At 46.5% G+C, this 19050-nt stretch overlaps 1 protein-coding gene across 5 annotated transcripts in view; it reads left to right on the top strand.

Moving 5' to 3' along the window:
* SIGLEC5 (sialic acid binding Ig like lectin 5) overlaps positions 1–19050 on the top strand; it is a 20354-nt gene extending 1304 nt beyond the window's left edge. For 3 of the 5 annotated variants that reach the window (XM_072757953.1, XM_026014212.2, XM_072757947.1), the window contains 7 exons: positions 87–368; positions 570–617; positions 1167–1424; positions 1508–1792; positions 2010–2109; positions 2909–2990; positions 11555–13178. In XM_072757953.1, the coding sequence (XP_072614054.1) occupies positions 87–368; positions 570–617; positions 1167–1424; positions 1508–1792; positions 2010–2109; positions 2909–2990; positions 11555–11746 (1247 nt within the window). In that variant the 3' untranslated portion in view covers positions 11747–13178. Of the gene's footprint in view, positions 1–86; positions 369–569; positions 618–1166; positions 1425–1507; positions 1793–2009; positions 2110–2908; positions 2991–11554; positions 13179–13693; positions 14656–18799 lie in introns of those variants that run through there. The other 2 variants (XM_072757962.1, XM_072757973.1) reach the window with 2 other exon arrangements.

The raw sequence follows: 19050 nt of genomic DNA, 5'->3' as shown, positions 1-19050 counted from the left end.
GTGCCCTGAGGCCCTGGTCCCTCTCAGGGTCACACTCTGAGTCCCCACTAGCCCAGGGCCCAGGCACCTCCCTCTCTCCTCCTCAGCCCTGACACAGAAACCGGACATCCACTTTCTGGAGCCCCTGAAGTCTGGCTTCCCCCAAAACCTGACCTGCAGTCTGCCGGGATTCTGCGAAGGGGGAAGACCTCTCACCTTCTCCTGGGTAGGGGGTGCTCTGGACCAGCGGCTGGACCCCCAGACCTTGTCCTCCTCAGTGCTGACCCTCACCCCGAGGCTGCAGGACCATGGCAGCAACCTCACCTGTCGGGTGTCCCTGCCAGGAGCTCAGAGCACCGTGGAGAGAACCATCAGGCTCAATGTGTCCTGTGAGTGCTGGAGGGATGCCTGGATCCCTCAGGGCAGTGGGGATTGTGTGAATTCGTGAATACCCTTTGGGAGGGTAGGTGAAGAGTCAACAGGGACAGTCATCCCCACCTTCCCTGTGTTCCCCAACCCCTCCCTGGGTGCTGGGTCTACTTCCATTCCAATCTTCACATCTGAAGCAGGGCCATATCTTTCCATCCTAGACGCTCCCCAGAACCTCACCATGAGCATCTTCTTCAGTGATGTTGCAGGTAGGAAATAATCTGTCTCCTTGGGGGGCTGGGACCTGGCCCTGACGTGGGGGTAGGGAGTCAGCTCCCAGCAAGAGGGTAGGGATCATAGATTGAATGGGATCAGATATGGGGAAAGCAAGGTTAAAAATCAGCACCCTCCCTCCTCCACATCCCATGGGTCCATGCACCTCTACTGTCATGTGCAAGCATGCACAAACACACAATTCAAAGCCCATTTCACTTTACCAATGGCATTGCTCTGGCGCTCTTCCTACCCCTCCACCCCTATTTCCTGCTGTGTTCACTGAATGAAGCCACCGGACAGTCCAGGCATGTCCTAGTGGGACACTGAGTCTCCCCTGAATATATGAGGCCCAGATACTTGAGGTCAACCTCTTTTGGGTGATAAAGCTCAGCTTTTCAGCCCTGATGGAATCAACTCAGTGGGTCAAGGAAGGAAAGGGAGATGCAATGGGATCCTGAGAAGGAGGGAGGGATGGAGACCGAGAGCCTCCTACAGCTGATGCCCTGTCTCTCCCTCTCCCTCTCTTCATCTCTCTTCCAAAGCCCTGAAGATTCTGGAAAACACCTCATCCATTCTCATCCAGGAGAGCTGGGCTCTGCAACTGCTCTGTGCTGCTGACAGCAACCCCCCTGCGGAGCTGAGCTGGTTCCAGGGGTCCCCCGCCCTGAATGCCACCCCCATCTACAGAAGTCCCATCCTGGACCTGCCTCAAGTAGGGACTGCAGAGGAAGGAGACTTCACCTGCCGAGCTCAGAACTCGCTGGGCTCCCAGCACGTCTCCCTGCACCTCTCTGTGGTCTGTGAGTGAGGGGACCCCTGGGGGCAGGATACCGGGACCTGGGGAGCAGGGGCACCGCTGACCCCTTCTCTTCCCTCCCCCCAGACCCCCCGCGGCCGCTCAGCCCCTCCTGTTCCTGGGAGGGCGAGGCACTGCAGTGCACCTGCTCCTCCAACGCGCGCCCGGCCCCCACCCTGCGCTGGCGGCTGGGGGAGGGGCTGCTGGAGCGGAACCACAGCAATGCCTCCTTGACCGTCACCTCCAGCGCTGAGGGGCCCTGGGCCAACAGCTCCCTGAGCCTCCGTGGGCCGCTGGGCTCTGGCCTCAGACTCAGCTGCGAGGCCTGGAATATGTACGGGAAACAGAGCGCCGCTGTCCTGCTGCTGCCAGGTCTGGGTGCTCTGGGGGGCAGAGGTGTGGGAGGAGGGAGTCCGGATCCTAGAAAAAAGGAAGCCTGAAACTGAGGCGGGGGCCTGGACAGAAGGTGATTGGTGAGTTATGGTCTCCCATCTCTGGGGCCCAAGCAGTCCCTGCAGCACGTTCCGCGAGGAGGTAGGAAGGCAAGAGACTGAGTGCTGGTAGTGAGTTTCACACCTCTTCTCTGCAGGGAAATCGGTATTCCTGGCAGGAGCCGTGCCTGCAGCTCTTGGAGGTGCTGGTGCCACTGCTCTGCTGTTCCTATGTCTGTGCCTCTCCTTCTTTTGCATGTAAGTCTATGTTGGGGAACTACAGGGAGTGCAGAGAGAGGTCTCTTAATCCCAGAAATGCAGGGTTGAGTAGAGTAGATCCAGAGGGGGTCTTTTTTGGGGGTTGGGGTGGGGGTGCGGGATGTAACAATTTCATTGAGATGTAATTCCCGCACATTTACAGCGTACAGTTCAATGGCTTTTAGTGCATTCAGAGTTGTGCACGCATTACCCCAATTATAGGACTCATCAGCCCCAAAAGAAAAAGAAACAAATGAAAGAAACCCTCCACTCCCTAATTTTCATCCTGCCCCCCCCCCCAGCCCTAGGCAATCTCTTTTGTCTCTCTACATTTGCTCATTCCAGACACTCTGTATAGGTGGACTCCTACAACACATGGTGCTTTGTGACTGACCTCTTCCACTTAGCATGATGTTTTCAGGGTTCATGCACGTTGTGGCATGCATCAGTATCCTGTTCCATTTTTATTTCCATATACCATCCCATCACATGGATGGAGCACATTGTATTGGTCACTCATGTGTTGGTAGACATTTGGGTTGTTTCTACTTTTTGGCTATCACGAATAACACTGCAATGACCACCGGGGCCCAAGTTTTTACGTATGAGAGAGTTCTTTAGTGATGGACATTTGGTCTGGCCAAATATCCACTCATCCAGGGGATTGGAGTGCTTACTTGCACATCAGGAAGGTCTGAGGCTGGTTCCGGGGTTTGGGTGCCATTTCACCAGGGAGCGGGCAGCCTGCCCATGTGTACCTGAGCCACCCTGGCTACAGGGTGCTGGTTTCTCCCTTTAGAATGAAAGCCCGCAGGAAGCAGACATCTGGGAGTGGAGACGGCATAGATGATGAAGATCCTGTCATGGGTACCGTTGCCTGGGTGAGTGATGCTGGTGTCTTCTTTCGCATGGGGGGGGGGGGGGATGGGGGCTAGGTTTGTCCATTCAGAGTCCAGATGGAGCTCCTCTGCATTTCCCCACCCCTGCTCCAGTCTGGCCACCTGGGCAGAGAGCTGGGGATTGACTTCTCTTCTGTTCTTCCCCTTCATCTCTCAGACCCAGTAACCCTCTGGTCAACTCTTGTTCCACTCCTACTGATCACTGAGCCCACCTCACCTCTTTGCTAGACACAGCCTGACAGAGCCTCTCCCAAAATCGATTGCTTTCCAGCCGTTGCCCGTCGCTTAGAGAATCGAGTCACGTTTCTTGGTCTGATGTTTATTTATTTATTTGTAAAGATTTTATTTATTTATTCATGAGAGACACACAGAGAGAGAGGGAGAGACACAGGCAGAGGGAGAAGCAGGCTCCCTGCAGGGAGCCCCTTGCAGGACTCGATCCCAGGACCCTAGCATCACAACCGAAGCTGAAGGCAGCCGCTCAACCACTGAGCCATCCAGGTGCCCCTGCCCTTCTATAAAATTGAGCCCATGTTGCCCTAAATGGAGTTATCCAAAATACTTTATTCATGGCCAAGCTCTTTTCATGGGAACAAGCATTGTTCACTTGTACTTACTCGTTTTATTTGCAATATGATAAGCAACTGTGAACCCACCAAACACTCACCTCAAACACTGACCATAACTTATATCTGCTCGTGTTGCTCTGTGACATATCCCTTTAACCATTGCTCTGAATCTTCATTTGCTAGCCTTATCCCACATATATATGCCTGAAATATCTGCTATTCAGTTTAATTGCTTCTGAACCTGCAAAGGCTGTCACACTCTGTTTACTCCTCTTGGACTAGCTTTGCAGACTCACCACTACTAGTGACGTCTCGGAGATGCATCCATGTTGCATGAAGTTACAGTTGCCTGTTTCATTTTATGATTATGTCTATTGCCTAAGTTCCTGTGGGTGGACATTTGAGTTGCTCCAGATGTTTCTGTTCATATCTCATTGCATTCACATGCAAGAATTTTTCTTCGGCATTATTTAAGAATTTGATTACTAGGTCAGGGGTATGTGAATGTTCCAATTTACAAGATCATGACAAATGGGTTTCCAAAGCAAATGAATGCATCCATTTATATACCCATCTGTGCCTATCAGATCCTGTTGATCTATAATATCTGCAGCACTTGATTTTCGGAATTTTTTGTTATCTCACTATATAACTATGGTATTGATCTGCACTTCATTCGTTCCAGTGAGGATGAAAATCTCTGTCTTCATTGGCATATGAACACCTCCTCTCTAAAGTGCCTGGTCCTATCTGCAGCCCATTTTCCTATTGGGTGTTTGACTTTTTTCTTTCTTTCTTTCTTTCTTTCTTTCTTTCTTTCTTTCTTTCTTTCTTCCTTCCTTCCTTCCTTCCTTCCTTCCTTCCTTCCTCCCTCCCTTCCTCTCTCTCTCTCTCTCTCTCTTTCTTTCTTTCTTTCTTTCTTAGATTTTATTTATTTACGTGAGAGAGAGAGAGAGAGTGAGTGAGAGCACATGAGCAGGGGGGAGGGGCAGAGGCAGAAGGAGAAGCAGATTCCCCACTGAGCAGGGAACCTGACATGGGATTCTGGGACTCGATCCCAAGACCCTGGGGATCATGACCCAAGCAGATGCTTAACCAACTGAGCCACCCAGGAGCCTAGGTGTTTGACTTTCTTACTGAATTTATTGGAGAGCTTATGCATCTTCATACTAATTTTTTTCTTGGTCATACACACTATAAATAACTTTTCTCAGTAATTTGCCTTTACTTTTTAAAGGTGATCTTTGATGAATGTACGTTCTTAATTGTAATATAACCATATTCCCCAATCTCCTCTTTTTTGTTTAGTGACTTTTGGGTTTCATTTAAGAAAACCTTTCTTATTCTAAGATTAGAGGGATATTCAAGTGTAGTTTTTTTTTTTTTTAAGATTTTATTTATTTGGGATGCCTGGGTGGGTCAGAGGTTGAACATCTGTCTTTGGCTCAGGGCATGATCCTGGGGGCCCAGGATTGAGTCCCACATCAGGCTCCCTGCATAAAGCCTCCTTGTCCCTCTGCCTATACCTCTGCCTCCCTTTTTCTCTGTGTCTCATGAATTTATTTATTTATTTATTTATTTATTTATTTATTTATTTATTCATGAGAGACACACACAGAGAGAGGCAGAGATATAGGTAGAGGGAGAAGCAGGTTCCTTTCGGGGAGCCTGATGCAGGACTCGATCCCAGGACTCTGGGATCACAATCTGAGCCAAAGGCAGATGCTCAACCACTGAGCCCCCAGGTACATCCCTCAAGTATAATTTCTACTAAAAGTTTTATGTATTCCTTTGGACATGTAAAGACTTAATCTACTTGGAGTTGATTTTTGTGTAGGGTGCAGCGTTGACCTATATATGTTCCTCCTTCGTGTATGGAATAACCTTTCTCTTGCCCCTCTGCTGATCTGCCACACCACTCTGTCATACATCAAAATTCAGTACACGTGTGGGCCTCTGTCTGTGGCCTCTATTCTATTCCAGTGGTCAATTTAACTGTCTGAGCCAGAACTATCTCTAGAGGCAAGGCAACCGATCTGTAGATTCAAGACCAAGTACTGATATCTGATAGAGCAGGATCCCTTCCTTAATTTTCTCTAATAGTGTCTTGGCTATTCTCAGCCTTTTGTTCTTCTATTTAAACATTAGAATCAGTTTGTCAAGTTCCCAATAAACACCCCTGTTGGTATTTTTACTGGAATTACATTGAATCTATAGATCAACTTGGGAAGAATTTACTTGTTTGTGAATTCAAGTCTTCTTGTCCACAAAAACAGGGATCTATTAGTTTAAATTTTTTTCAAAAAAGATGTAGGACTCCTTCAGACAGGTCTTCCTTTTGTTATTTTACTTCCTTAATGCTAGTTTTGTTACTATTATAAATGTTATCTTTTTTAAAATGCATTTTCTGGGATGCCTGGGTGACTCAGCCATTGAGCATCTGCCTTTGGCTCAGGGTATGATCCTGTGGTCCTGGGATCAAGTCCTGCATGGACCTCCCCCCGGGGAGCCTGCTTCTCCCTCTGCCTATGTCCCTGCCTCTCTCTCTCTCTGTGTCTCTCATGAATAAATAAATAAAATCTTTTTAAAAATGCATTTTCTGATCACTCATCAATGATATGCAGAATTAAAATATTTTTTTCAGAATTAAAATATTGATTAAAAATATATAAGCTTTGGGACTTCTGGGTGGCTCAGTTGAGCAGCTGGCTCTTGATTTCAGCTCAGGTCATGATCTCAGGGTCCTGAGATGGAGCCCTGTACCAGACTCTGTGCTCAGCGCAAAATCTGCTTATAACTCTCTCTCCCTCTCCTTTTGCTCCCTACCCCAATTTGCAAGCACACACACTCTCTCTCTCTCAAATAAATTAATTAATTAAAAAAAATTTACTACGAGGTGTTGGGATGCCTGACTGACTCAGTGGGAGGAGCATGCAACTTATGATCTCTGGGTCATGAATTCGAGCCCCACATTGGGTATAGAGATTACTAAAAAGAAGAAGAAGAAGAATTAGAAGTAGAAGAAGAAGAAGAAGAAGAAGAAGAAGAAGAAGAAGAAACTTAAAAATTTTATAAAGTGTTTTAGAATTTTATAAAATTACAAATTGGCCTTAGGTGTCATTTAGATTCTTGTTTTGGTAGCTGGAGTGTTTTAGATCTATTCATAAGTGTACTGCACCATGCTTTTACAGAGATAGAGATACCATCTGAAAAATTTGTGATATTCTGGTTTTTAACTGTCATGGCTTGCTGAACCAAGCAGCTGAATTTGATGCAAATATAATGCCATCATTATATTGAATTATATTAAATCAACTTGTCCTTTTGGATTACACAACAGATACTACACAAGAAACGCCTGGCCCCATGCATCCTCTGCAGATATATTTTTCTTTTCTTTTTTCTTTCTTTTCTTTTCTTTTCTTAGATTTTATTTATTTATTTGAGAGAGAGCGGCAGAGAGAGAGCACAAACAGGGGGAGGGGCAGAGGGAGAGAAAGAGAAGCAGGCTCCCTGCTGAGCAGAGAAGTGCGATGGGGGGTGGGGGGTGGGGCCTCTTTTAAAGGACCTGGGGATCATGACCTGAGCCAAAGGCAGATGCGGTCTAAACTGCTTAACCAACTGAGCCATCCAGGCACCCTCCTGTATTTTTCTCCTAAAAGATTTTGTATTTCAATAAATGACTCACTCTCCTGAATCAGTGATGGAGAAGTGAGCACACTCAGACTCCGTCCTCTGGTCACAGATGTTCCTGTAACATGGACTGTGGGCGGTAGGTGGTAAAAGATTGAGCAGTAGCCAGTTCCTTAATTTATCTATACATCTTCTACTCTCTACCTTGGTGAGGCCCAACGCCCCTGCAGAGTTCTTCTGAGGCTTTACTGTAAATGTTCATCTCCTCACTGTGACACCACCTCTTCAGAGTGCTGATCTGGGTGCTCAGAATTGTCTTCATTCTCTCAGTAGATGCAGCAACGCATGAAAAGCAATGACAAGTTTATTGATCTTATATTTTCCCAGCTTGCTAAGCGCTCGTTAGTTTTTTTTTTTAAAGAACTTATTTATTTATTCATGAGAGACACAGTGAAAGGCAGAGGCATGCATAGACAGAAGAAGAAGCAGGCTCCCTCCTGGGAGCCCGGCAGGAGACTAGATCCCAGGACCCCAGGATCACGACCTAAGCCAAAGGCAGATGCTCAACCACTGAGCCACCCAGATGCCCCAGTTTTGTTTTAAGATTTTTTTTTAAGGGGATCCCTGGGTGGCTCAGCGGTTTAGCGCCTGCCTTTGGCCCAGGGTGCGATCCTGGAGTCCCGGGATCAAGTCCCACATCAGTCTCCCGCATGGAGCCTGCTTCTCCCTCCTCCTGTGTCTCTGCCTCTCTCTCTCTCTCTATCATAAATAAATAAATCTTTAAAAAAAAAAGATTTTATTTTTAAGTAATCTCTATACCCAATGTGGGGCGTGAACTGATCAAGATCAAGAGCCACACGCTCTTCCAACTGAGCCAGCCAGGTGCCCCTAAGCTCTCTTGTTATTCTAATAATTTGTATATAGACATGGAAGTATTTTTAACAGTTTTTTCTTTTTTTTTTTAAAAGATTATTTATTCATGAGAGACAGAGAGAGAGGCAGAGACATAGGCAGAGGGAGAAGCAGGTTCCTTGCAGGGAGCCGAATGTGGGACTCAATCCCAGATCCTGGGATCAGGCCCTGAGCTGAAGGCAGGCGCTCAACCGCTGAGCCACCCAGGCATCTCAACAGGGTCCCCCCCCCCACCCCCCCCAATTTAAAAAATATCACAGGGCATCTGCTGGCTCAGTTGGAAGAGCATATGACTCTTGATCTCAGGGTTGTGAGTTTGAGCCCCACATTGGATGTGGAGCCCATTAAAAAAAATTTTTTTTTAAAGTATCTTAGGGGCACCTGGCTGGCTCAGCAGGTGGAGCATACTACTTTTGATTTCTAGGTTGTAAGTCCACCTATTTTAGAAATATTGGATCTTCTCAGTGAATTGAACATTTGATCATACATCATGATCTTCTCCATTGAGACTTTTTTTTTTAAATTTATTTATGATAGTCACAGAGAGAGAGAGAGAGAGAGAGAGGCAGAGACATAGGCAGAGGGAGAAGCAGGCTCCATGCACTGGGAGCCTGACGTGGGATTCGATCCAGGGTCTCCTGGATCGCACCCTGGGCCAAAGGCAGGCGCCAAACCGCTGCACCACCCAGGGATCCTCTATTGAGACTTTTTGTTCTAAAGTCTATTTGGTTAGATCTTAATATAGATACAACAATTTGTCATTGGCTAGTAAGATGTCTGTTATATGTCCATCCTTTGTTTCTCCAGCAACATTTTATTTATGCTTCAAAAGTGATTTTTGTAAACAGTAGTATAACCAAGTTTTTTAAAAAAGAACTTTTCATTTTTAAAAATTAAAAAAAATTTTTTTAAAGATTTAATGTACTTATTCATGAGAAACACAGAGAAAGAGAGGCGGAGACATAGGCAGAGGGAGAAGCAGGCTCCATGCAGGGAGCCCAATGTGGGACTTAAAAACCCAGGAATCCCAGGATTACGCCCTGGGCTGAAAGCAGGTGCTCAGCCGCTGAGCCACCCAGGCATCCCTAAAAATTTTTTTGAATTTTAAGTAGGCTCCACACCCAATGTGGGGTTTGAACTCACAATCCTGAGATTAAGAATCTTCTGTTCTACTAATTGAGCCAGCCAGGTTTTTACAAATCCAATTTGACTTCCTTTATTTGTGTTTACTATGGTTATTAATACATGCGGTTTTCATTCTCCTATTTTACCTTTCCCTTTTGCTTGGTTCCATTTTTTTCAATATTTCATTTTCTCCTCTCTTAAAAAAATCAATCTCTCCCTTATACCCAAGAAAGAACTTTAGTGTGCTTTTTATATCTCTCATGCTTCTTTCCCCACACTTTCTACAACGTTGCTGCTTTTTCTAGATCTTCATTTTTCACTCTGGATTATTATGAACATACCTAATATTTTTCTATTCTTTGGTATTTTGTTTAATACACAGTCACACATTTTACTGAGTCACACCTTTGTACCCCAGATTTATTGCAGCATTTTCAGGTTTTGTTACTTTTATCTTTTTTTTTTTTTTAATGATTTTTATTTATTTATTTGACAGAGAGAGAAAGAGCACCAGCAGAGGGAGCAGTAGAGGGAGAAGGAGAAGCAGGCTGCCGGCTGAGCAGGGAGTTGGATGGGGGGGCGGGGGCTTGATCCCACCACCCTGAGATCATGTGACCTGAGCTAAAGGCAGATAGATGCTTTAACCGACTGACCCACCCAGGTGCCCCTGTTAGTTTTATTTGAATTCTTCCTCCCAATGTGCTTTCAATTTGGATTCTCTTGTATTAAGATTTCTGAGGACTTACGTGTTTGAAATTTTATGTAATGGTCCTATATTTGAGTTTCATTTGGCAGGATATAAATTCTAGGATCAAAATGATTTTCCTTCAATGCTTTATTTTATTATTTTATTTTCCTTATAAGTAATCTTTATACCCAACATGAGACTCAAACTCATAGCCTCAAGATCAAGAATCGCAAGCTCTACTGACTGAGCCAGCCAGGCACCCCCTTCTTCCAATGCTTTAAACACTATATTTATTTTTCTTTTTAAGATATTGCTTATTTATGAAAGACACAGAGAGAGAGGCAGAGACATAGGCAGAGGGAGAAGCAGGCTCCCTGCAGGTTGCCCGATGTGGGACTCGATCCCAGGATCCCGGGATTATGACCTGAGCCAAAGGCAGACCCCCTCAGTCACTGAGCCACCCAGGTGCCCCAACACTGAACTCTATTGTTTCTTTTTTTTCTTTTTAAGATTTTATTTATTTATTCATGAGAGATACACAGAGAGAAGTAGAGACATAGACAGAGGGAGAAGCAGGCTCCTCATAGGGGGCCCGATTTGGGACTCAATCCCGGGACTGAGATCATGCCCTGAGCCAAAGGCAGATGCTCAACTGCTGAGCCACCCAGGCATCCCTACTCTACTGTTTCTTGAAACTAGGGTTGCCATTAAGAAATGTAATGTCTGGGGGCTCCTGGGTGGCTTAGGTGATTAAGTATCTGACTCTTGATTTCAGCTCAGGTCATGATCTCAGGGTGGTAAGATTGAGCCCCATGTCAGGTTCTGTGCTCAGTGTGGAGTCTTCTTGGGATGCTCTCTCTCCCTCTGCTCCCTGCTATCTTGCATGCTCCTTGTCTCTCAAAAAAAAAAAAAATAGGAAGAAGAAGAGATTTTATGTCTGTCTGAGTCTTGCACATTTGTAAGTAATCCACTCGTTGTCCCTGGAAACTTTTACACTTTTCTCTTTGAGTGCTCTCTTCGGCAGCACATATACACCTTTCTCTTTGGTTGTGATATTCTTAAGATTTACTATGCTGTATTAGAATATGCGGTGTCCCTGGTCTTTTTTCTTGTATTTGTGGGGACCTTTTCAGCTGAGGTAGTTTATCTTTCTTCAGTTCTGGGAATTTTATCTTCATTATTTTTGTTCAAGTATTTCCTCCTTTTTAAATTTCCAATAACACAGCAGGCCTGAGTTTCTTTTCTTTCCTGGCTCTGCCAAGGAGTAACCTTGGGCAAGTAACTTCACCTTCCCCCACCTCAGTCTCCCTATCTGTAAAATGGGGAGAATAGATATTATTCCTACTGGGCTGTGGGGTTTTTGTGTGTGTGTGTGAGGATTAAATGTGATTAATAAGCTTCAATGTGGCCTAATAAGTTGTAACATTAAAGAATTTTTATTTTATTTTATGATTATTTTTTGCCTTACAGAATTTTAAATGGATGAGTGAAGAGTTGAATTCATAGGAAGTGTGTGTGAATAGGAGGATGAGTGAATAAATGTCCCATTAGCCCAACTTCCCTTGGGGACTACACCTGCCTTATTCCTTCTCTTACTCCTTTATTTCTCCTTTACTTAGGGTTCCAGGCAAAAGGCCTGGCCAGACAGCACCCAAGACCAGGCAGCTCCTGCTGGGGATGCCCCTCCCTCGGGGGATCAACAGGATCTGCATTATGCCTCCTTCAGCTTTCATGAGATGAAGTTGAGGGAGCCTCAGGATGAGGAGGCCACCAGCACCAACGAGTACTCAGAGATCAGGACAAGCAAATGAGGACTGCTCAGAGCTTGGTGCTGGTCTGGGGAATCACAATCCCTGGGGGAGAGGAGTCAGGCGCGAAGTGGTGAAGCGTGTGGAGCCCTGTGGCAATATGAACAGGAAAAACTGTCCATGTGTCTCCAGGCAGAGCTGACTTGGGCTCAAACATAGACTATCCAGCAAGTTGCTCCATTTCCCTGTGCCTGTTTCCTGTTCTGTAAATCAGAGATCATGCATCCTGCCTCAGAGGTGGTTGTGGACATTAAAGAAATTAACATGCGGAAATCAACCCACAGAGGTCCTGTCTCACCATGTGTGCTCCATGCCTCCTACTGCTATCTTCTGTGGACAGAAAGGTCCTGCTGGCAAGTTACCCTGAGGCTGGGGATGACCAGGCCTAGGGCTCGCTCATGCTCCTTCCCAGAACTCTTCAAAGCCTCCCAGGGAAGGACCAACCCCTTGACCTGCCATTTGCTTCATGATACAGCATCTTATCATCTCTGTCAGGTCTTCTCCTCGTCCACTTGTACCTGTCAATTCTTCCATCACATTCCTTCACCTCCTGACCTCCAGTCCCTTCCCTATGTCATTTATGGGCCTCACAGGGATCTGTCCAACAGCCAGAGAGCTGACCCTGGATCCCTTGCACAAACCCCTTCAAGGCTCCCTAGCCTTAGACAATACATAAGCATCTGGTACCCCTGGCATTTTTTAAGAGATTTTATTTATTTATTCATGAGAGACACAGAGAGAAAGGCAGAGCATAGGCAGAGGGAGAAGCAGGCTCCCTGTGGGAGCCCAATGTGGGACTTCCTCCCAGGACCCAGGCTCACAATCAGAGCCAAAGGCAGATGCTCAACCACTGAGCCACCCAGGCATCCTTGCCCCTGGCATTTAAAGTCCATCATGACCTGACTGCTAGCTACTGTTGAAAAAAGAAACAACAGATGCACCTGGGTGGCTCAGTTAGTTGAGCGTCTGCCTTCGGCTCAGGTCATGATCCTGGGGTCTTGGGATTGAGCTCCTTGTCAGGCTTCCTGCTCAGTGGGGAGCCTGCTCCTCCCTTCCACTTGTGCTCTCTCCTTTGCTCTCTCTCTCATTATCTCTCTCTCAAATAAATAAATAATATCTTTAAAAAAAAAAAAAAGGAAAGGAAAGGAAAGAAGAAACAGAGCCAAAATGGAGACACTTGCCTCCATGACAGCAAACCAAGACTAACAGTGGTTTCAAGCTCTCCCAGAAATGTGTTCTTTAAACAGTGGATCTGAGGGGATTCCAGGGTGGCGCAGCGGTTTGGCGCCTGCCTTTGGCCCAGGGCGTGATCCTGGAAACCCGGGATCGAGTCCCACGTCGGGCTCCTGGTGCATGGAGCCTGCTTGTGTCTCTGCCTCTCTCTCTCTCTGTGTGACTATCATAAATAAATAAAAATTAAAAATAAATAAATAAAGTTAAAAAAAATAAAAAATAAATAAACAGTGGATCTGAAATGTCCTGATCAGCACTGGTGAGGTCACCTGCAAGTTAATACCCTCCCCCAAAAAGGATGGCCCAATCTGAAAATACCTGCTTTCTTTTGACAATAACTCCCTTGCCCCACCCTCCTGCCTCTATAAACCTTCCACTGTGTACAGTTCCTCGGAGCACCTGTCTCTTTGCTGGAAGGGATGCTGACCACCTCATAAGTCATGGAATAAAGCCCGTTACATCCTCCAATTTACTTAGCTGAATTTCCTTCATTAGCACTGCTCATTTGCACTTCTTTCTGCTGTCTTTCTTACAACATCTGTGTTGTTCTGACCCTCTCCTGGAGACCCAGCCTCTCTGCTTCACCTGGCCAACGCTGGCTGGTCCTTCACACCTGAGTCCTTGCACAGATCCCAGTTGAGAGCCTGGACCAAAGAAAGAGCTCACTCTCTCCCTTTCTCTAAAGTGGTACTAATGTATTATTTCTTTTCCACAAAGCACTAGAACAAAAACAGCCAGAACTTCACCAGTGGCACTGCAGTGCAAATGCCCAGCAACAAGCTTTTCTGATTGTAAGTGCCTGACATTAAGCTTTTCTACTGAGGTACAAAATGCAAATTTTTCTGGAAGGAGATGGGACAAGAAAACTAGCAAAAGAAAAGGATTTGTCCCGGCTAGGCTGCTTTCCCTGGTGCTGGGAATTGAAGGTACGGGGTCTTCTGCACATTACCTCATCTTCCTTTGGGGATGGAAGGAAGATCCTTGTGGCAGATCATTGGTGCTGATAAAAAATTTCCTGACTGACCAGTTAAGACTACATTTCTGGGGGGTAGAGGGTGACCCACCCTGACCTTGACCTCTGTCTAGGTCAGGGTGACCTTTTTTTTTTAAAAGATTTTATTTATTTATTTGACAGAGAGAGCACAAGCAGGGGGAGCAGCAGGCAGAAGAAGAGGGAGAAGCAGGCTCCCTGCTTAGCAGGGAGCCCAACTCAAGGCTCAATCCCAGGACATGACCTGAGCCAAAGGCAGCTGCTCAACTAAGCCATCCAGGTGCCCCACCCCCGCTTTGTTGTAAGTAGGCTCCATGCCCAGTGTGGAGCTCAATAAGGGGCTTGAACTCACGACCCCTGGGTCAAGACCTGAGCTGAGATCAAGAATTAGACCCTTAATGACTGAACCACCCAGGTGCCCCCTCAGTACTTCTAATTGATTCAGTTCGTCCTTGCAGCTTATCTCTTAAGCAAAAGACCTTGTGGGCAAAGCATCCCATGATGGGAACTGAAACTACTCCCTCAAGCAATAAAAACTGTCCTGAGACTGTAAGACCTGGCATGACTGACCCGAAGACAATGATCCACCTGTCTTTTACTGCCCAGCGGCATGTCCTCACTGTCTTTTCCCTACATTTTCTTCCCTTTCCTTTTTTTTAGAGAAAGCTCAGAGATATGCTGGGGTGGGGATGGATAAAGGGATGTGGGGTGGGGGTTTTTGTGGGTAGGGGTTGGGGAGGGGAGAGAGAGAGAGAGAGAGAGAGAGAGAGAATTTCCAGTAGACTCTGTGCTGAGTGTGGAGTCCAATGTGGGGCTCAGTCTCACGACCCTGAGATCATGACCTGAGCCAAAATCAAGAGTCAGACACTTAACCGGCTGAGCCACTTAACCAGGCACCACCCTGCCCCCACTTTCTGTATAGGAACCTAGGAATATTTTCAGCATTCTGGAGACAATCTTTGAGATGCTAGTCTGCTGTCTTCCCAGTGTTGGCCTCCTTCAAGTAAATCCCTTTCTTGTTTCACCACTGCTTGTGTCTCTGCCTTTGGAGTCACTGAACCTGGTCTGTTTGGAGCTCCCAGAGCCCCTGCTCCCTAGTTATAGGAGGTTGAAACTGTAGTGAGATTATGTGTTAAATTTCATTTTGGGGATTAAGCATAAATGACACTATTTTGTACCTGTGGCCTTTTTCTTTTAATTCCAGTATAGTTGGGATGCCTGAGTGGCTCAGTGGTTGAGCGTCTGCCTTCAGCTCAGGGTGTGATCCCGGAGTCCCAGGATCAAGTCCTGCATTGGGCTCCCTGCATGGAGCCTGTTTCTTCCTCTGCCTGTGTCTCTGCCTCTTTCTCAGTCTCTCTCTGTCTCTGTGTGACTCTCATGAATAAATAAATAAAATCTTTTTAAAAATTCCAGTATAGTTAACATATGATGTTACAGCAATTTCAGCTGTACGATACAGTGATTCAACAATTCTATACATTACTACGTGCTCATCATTGTAAGTGTGTTCTTATTCCCTCACCTACTTCACCCATCCCCCCATCCACCTCTGCTCAGGTAACCTTCAGTTCTCCATATTTAAGAGTCTGTTTTTGGGGGGCTCCTGGGTGTCTTGGTTGGTTGAGCATCTGCCTTCAGGCCAGGTCATGGTCTCAGGGTCTTGAGATCTAGCCCAGAGCTGGGCTCCCTGCTCAATGGGGAATCTGCTTCTCCCTCTCCCTCTGCTTCTGCTATCTCTCTCTCACTCTCTCAAATGAACAAATAAAATCTTTTTTTTAAAATCTTTTTTGGTCTTTCTTTTTTCTTTGTTCATTTTTTTTCTCTCAAATTCCACATGAGTGAAATTATATGGTAATTGTCTTTTTCTGACTGACTTATTTCACTTAGCATATACCCTCTTGACCCATCAATGTTGTTGCAAATGGCAAGATTTCATTCTTGTTTATGGCTTGTATTTCATTGAGTGTGTGTGTGTGTGTGTGTGTGTGTGTGTACCATGTCTTCTTTATCTATTCATCTATCAGTTGGGCTGCTTCCATAATTTGGCTATTTTAAATAATGTTGCAATAAACATAAGGGTGCATGTGTCCCTTTAAATTAGTGTTTTTGTATTTTGGGGGTACTCAGTGGTCAGTGGTGGAATTACTGGATCATATGGTATTTCTATTTTTAAATTTTAAAAATATTTCATTTATTTATTTGAGACAAAGAGAAAGAGAATGAGTGGGGAGGGGAGGGGCAGAGGGAGAAGCAGACTCCTTGCTGAGCAGAAAGCCTAATGTGGGGCTTGACCACAGAGCCCCAGAATAATGACTTGAGCCAAAGGCAGACACTTAACCAACTGAGTCACCCAGGTGCCACTATTTTTAATTTTTTTGAGGAACCTACATACTGTTTTCCAAAGTGGCTGCACCAGTTCACATTCCCACCAACAGTGCATGAGGGTCCCTTTTTCTCCACAGCCTCTCCAACACTTGTTGTTTCTTGTGCTTTTTGGTTTTTGAGGGAGAAGCAGGCTCCCCACAGGGAGCCTGATGTGTGACTCAATCCCAGGACCCTGGGATCACGACCTGAGCCAAAGGCAGATGCTCAACCACTGAGCCATCCAGATGCCACTGTTGGTTTCTTTTTAAGCTTATTTTGTTTTAGGGGTACATAGGTGGCTCAGTCAGTTAAGTGTCTGCTTTCGGCTCAGGTCGTGATCCTGAGGTCCTGGGATGGAGCCCCATGTCTGGCTCCCGACTCAGTGGGGAGTCTACTTCTCCCTCCCCTCCCCCCAGCTTGTATTCAATCTCACTCTCTCAAATAAATAAATAAAATCCCTGAAGGAAAATGTTTATTTTGTTTTAGTAATTTCTGCACCAAACATGGGGCTCAAATTCATGATCAAGAGTTGCACACTCTCTGACTGAGCCAGCCAGGCGCCCGTTTTGTATTTTTGATTTTAGCCATTCTGACAGGTGTGAGATGAATTTTTTTTTAAGATTTTATTTTTACATAATCTCTGCACCCAAGGTGGGGCTCAAACTCACAACCTGAAATCAAAAGCCACATGCTCCACCAACTGAGCCAGCCAGGCGCCCTGGTTTTTTTTTTTTTTTTTTTAAACAAATTTCTGCACATTCTTCCCCCTCATGCTCTGCTTCTTCCCCAGTCCCCTGCTTCTCCATAGCTGGCCTAGAATTCTCAAAAACTACCCTCTCTGTAGGTCACACTGAGACCTTAATTCTCAGTGGAGGCCTGATGAGCTTGGAAGCTTCCCTAGGATATGAAGTTCACTGGGGAACTTTCTCTTCTAGAGACACTCCAGTGGCAAATGCTAAGTGAAATCTACTCTGTCACTACTGGTGAGCATGCTGCGTGTCTATTAGCAGCAGAGTCTCCTGAACCAGTTGGAAGATGGCATAGAGGCTGGTCCTTGGAGACATGATCTTCATCACTTTCGATTCCCCCTCCTTTTTTTTTTAAAATAAGAGTTTATTCATTTATTCGTGAGAGACAGAGAGAAAGAGAGAGAGACAGAAAGAGACAGAGAATGAGAAGGAGAGAGAGAAAGGCAGAGACACAGGCAGAGGGAGAAGTAGGCTCCATGCAGGGAGCCTGACGCGGGACTCCATCCTGGGTCTCCAGGATCAGCCCTGGGCTGAAGGCAGGTGCTAAACCACTGAGCCACCGGAGCTGTCCTCAATTCCCCCTCCTATGAGGGTTTCACCTTCTGCTGTCTGCTGCCATGTGTTCTGATTATCGTATGATGGTCTCTATCCCTTATAAATAAAACACCTCCCCAGTGTGGGTCATCTGCTTTTCTGAGACTAGAATACAGTGGATTCAGGAGTCACTCTATGGCATCAAGCACGTGTAGGTCGCAGCCCCAGCCTCCAAAGGCGCATTAACAATGTGAAACCCTGTGAAGATTGCTTAGCACCTTGAGTTGCAGTTTCCTGCTCTGCCAAATGAGGAGAACTGTTAGCCAGTCCTCTCTAGGAATGGTTGTGAAGGCTCACTGGGCCAGTTTGTAGAAAGGCACAACCCTGAGTCCAGCACATGAGGAGCTCCGGTGAACAACCATCTCTTTCCTAATCCTCTACTCGAGGGGAGATTGGGGCACAGATTTCCTACTTGAAGTGTGGTCCAGGGGCCAACAGCATGAGCATAACCTGGAACCTCAGAGAAGACCTGATCCTATGCTTCACCAGGCTGGCATCAATGTTAAGGCAACAAGAGGGTTGAGGGGGAAAGCACAGAGATAAGCCCAGCCCACTCCCACCCCTTCTTCTGGATCCTCCTTCCCAGGGGGAACCCAGACTTTCTCAAACTGCTCTGACTTAGGTGCCCTGCTGACCTAGGGCTCGGGACCTTGTGCCTGTGGATTAGGGTCCCTGGCAGAGTTGGGGGACCCTACTGAACTGAACTCACTCAGCTTTGCTCCAGAACCACGGACAGCGCCAACCCTAGGGCTGGGAGGTCCCCAGGTCGGGCATGATGGGTGGAGCACCCCCTGGAGGCATAACCCTGACCTGCCTCAGATGGAGAAGGAGGAGGGCTGGGGAATGGGACTGGTGTGAAATTCTGTTCTAGGGGACAAAAGTGGTGGCTGGAGGACATCCAGGCTTCTCCTTAGTCTCTCTCTGAAAACCTCCTCACCCTGGTGGCTTAGTTAACTTCAGAGACATAATGCATTTCCCACAAAACACAAGATGCCTTGCCCCCCAGGGCTGCCTCTGCCTTCACCCCCTCCAGAAAATTCTCTCAGTGTCTCATTCCTCCCCTTCCTCCCATCACTTTCCGGTGGGTTGATATTCACTATTGCTTTTAATCCCTTCCTTGTGCAGCCATGGAATTCTGGATGACAGCATGACTTGTGATCCTGCTCTGTGCCTGGTGCTATAGGAAGCCCTGATTCAGCTCAGGTGAAGGAGTGAAGCATCAGAAGCCTGGATGAGGGACGCCTGGGCGGCTCAGCAGTTGAGCGTCTGCCTTTGGCTCAGGGCATGATCCCATAGTCCCTGGATAGAGTCCCACATCAGGCTTCCTGCGTGGAGCCTGCTTCGCCCTCTGCCTATGTCTCTGCCTCTCTCTGTGT

This window comes from Vulpes vulpes, chromosome 1 (genome assembly GCF_048418805.1).
Source record: "Vulpes vulpes isolate BD-2025 chromosome 1, VulVul3, whole genome shotgun sequence".
NCBI lineage: Eukaryota > Metazoa > Chordata > Mammalia > Carnivora > Canidae > Vulpes > Vulpes vulpes.
Note: the sequence above shows the minus strand (reverse complement) of the source record. Positions and strands in the feature narration are given on the sequence as shown.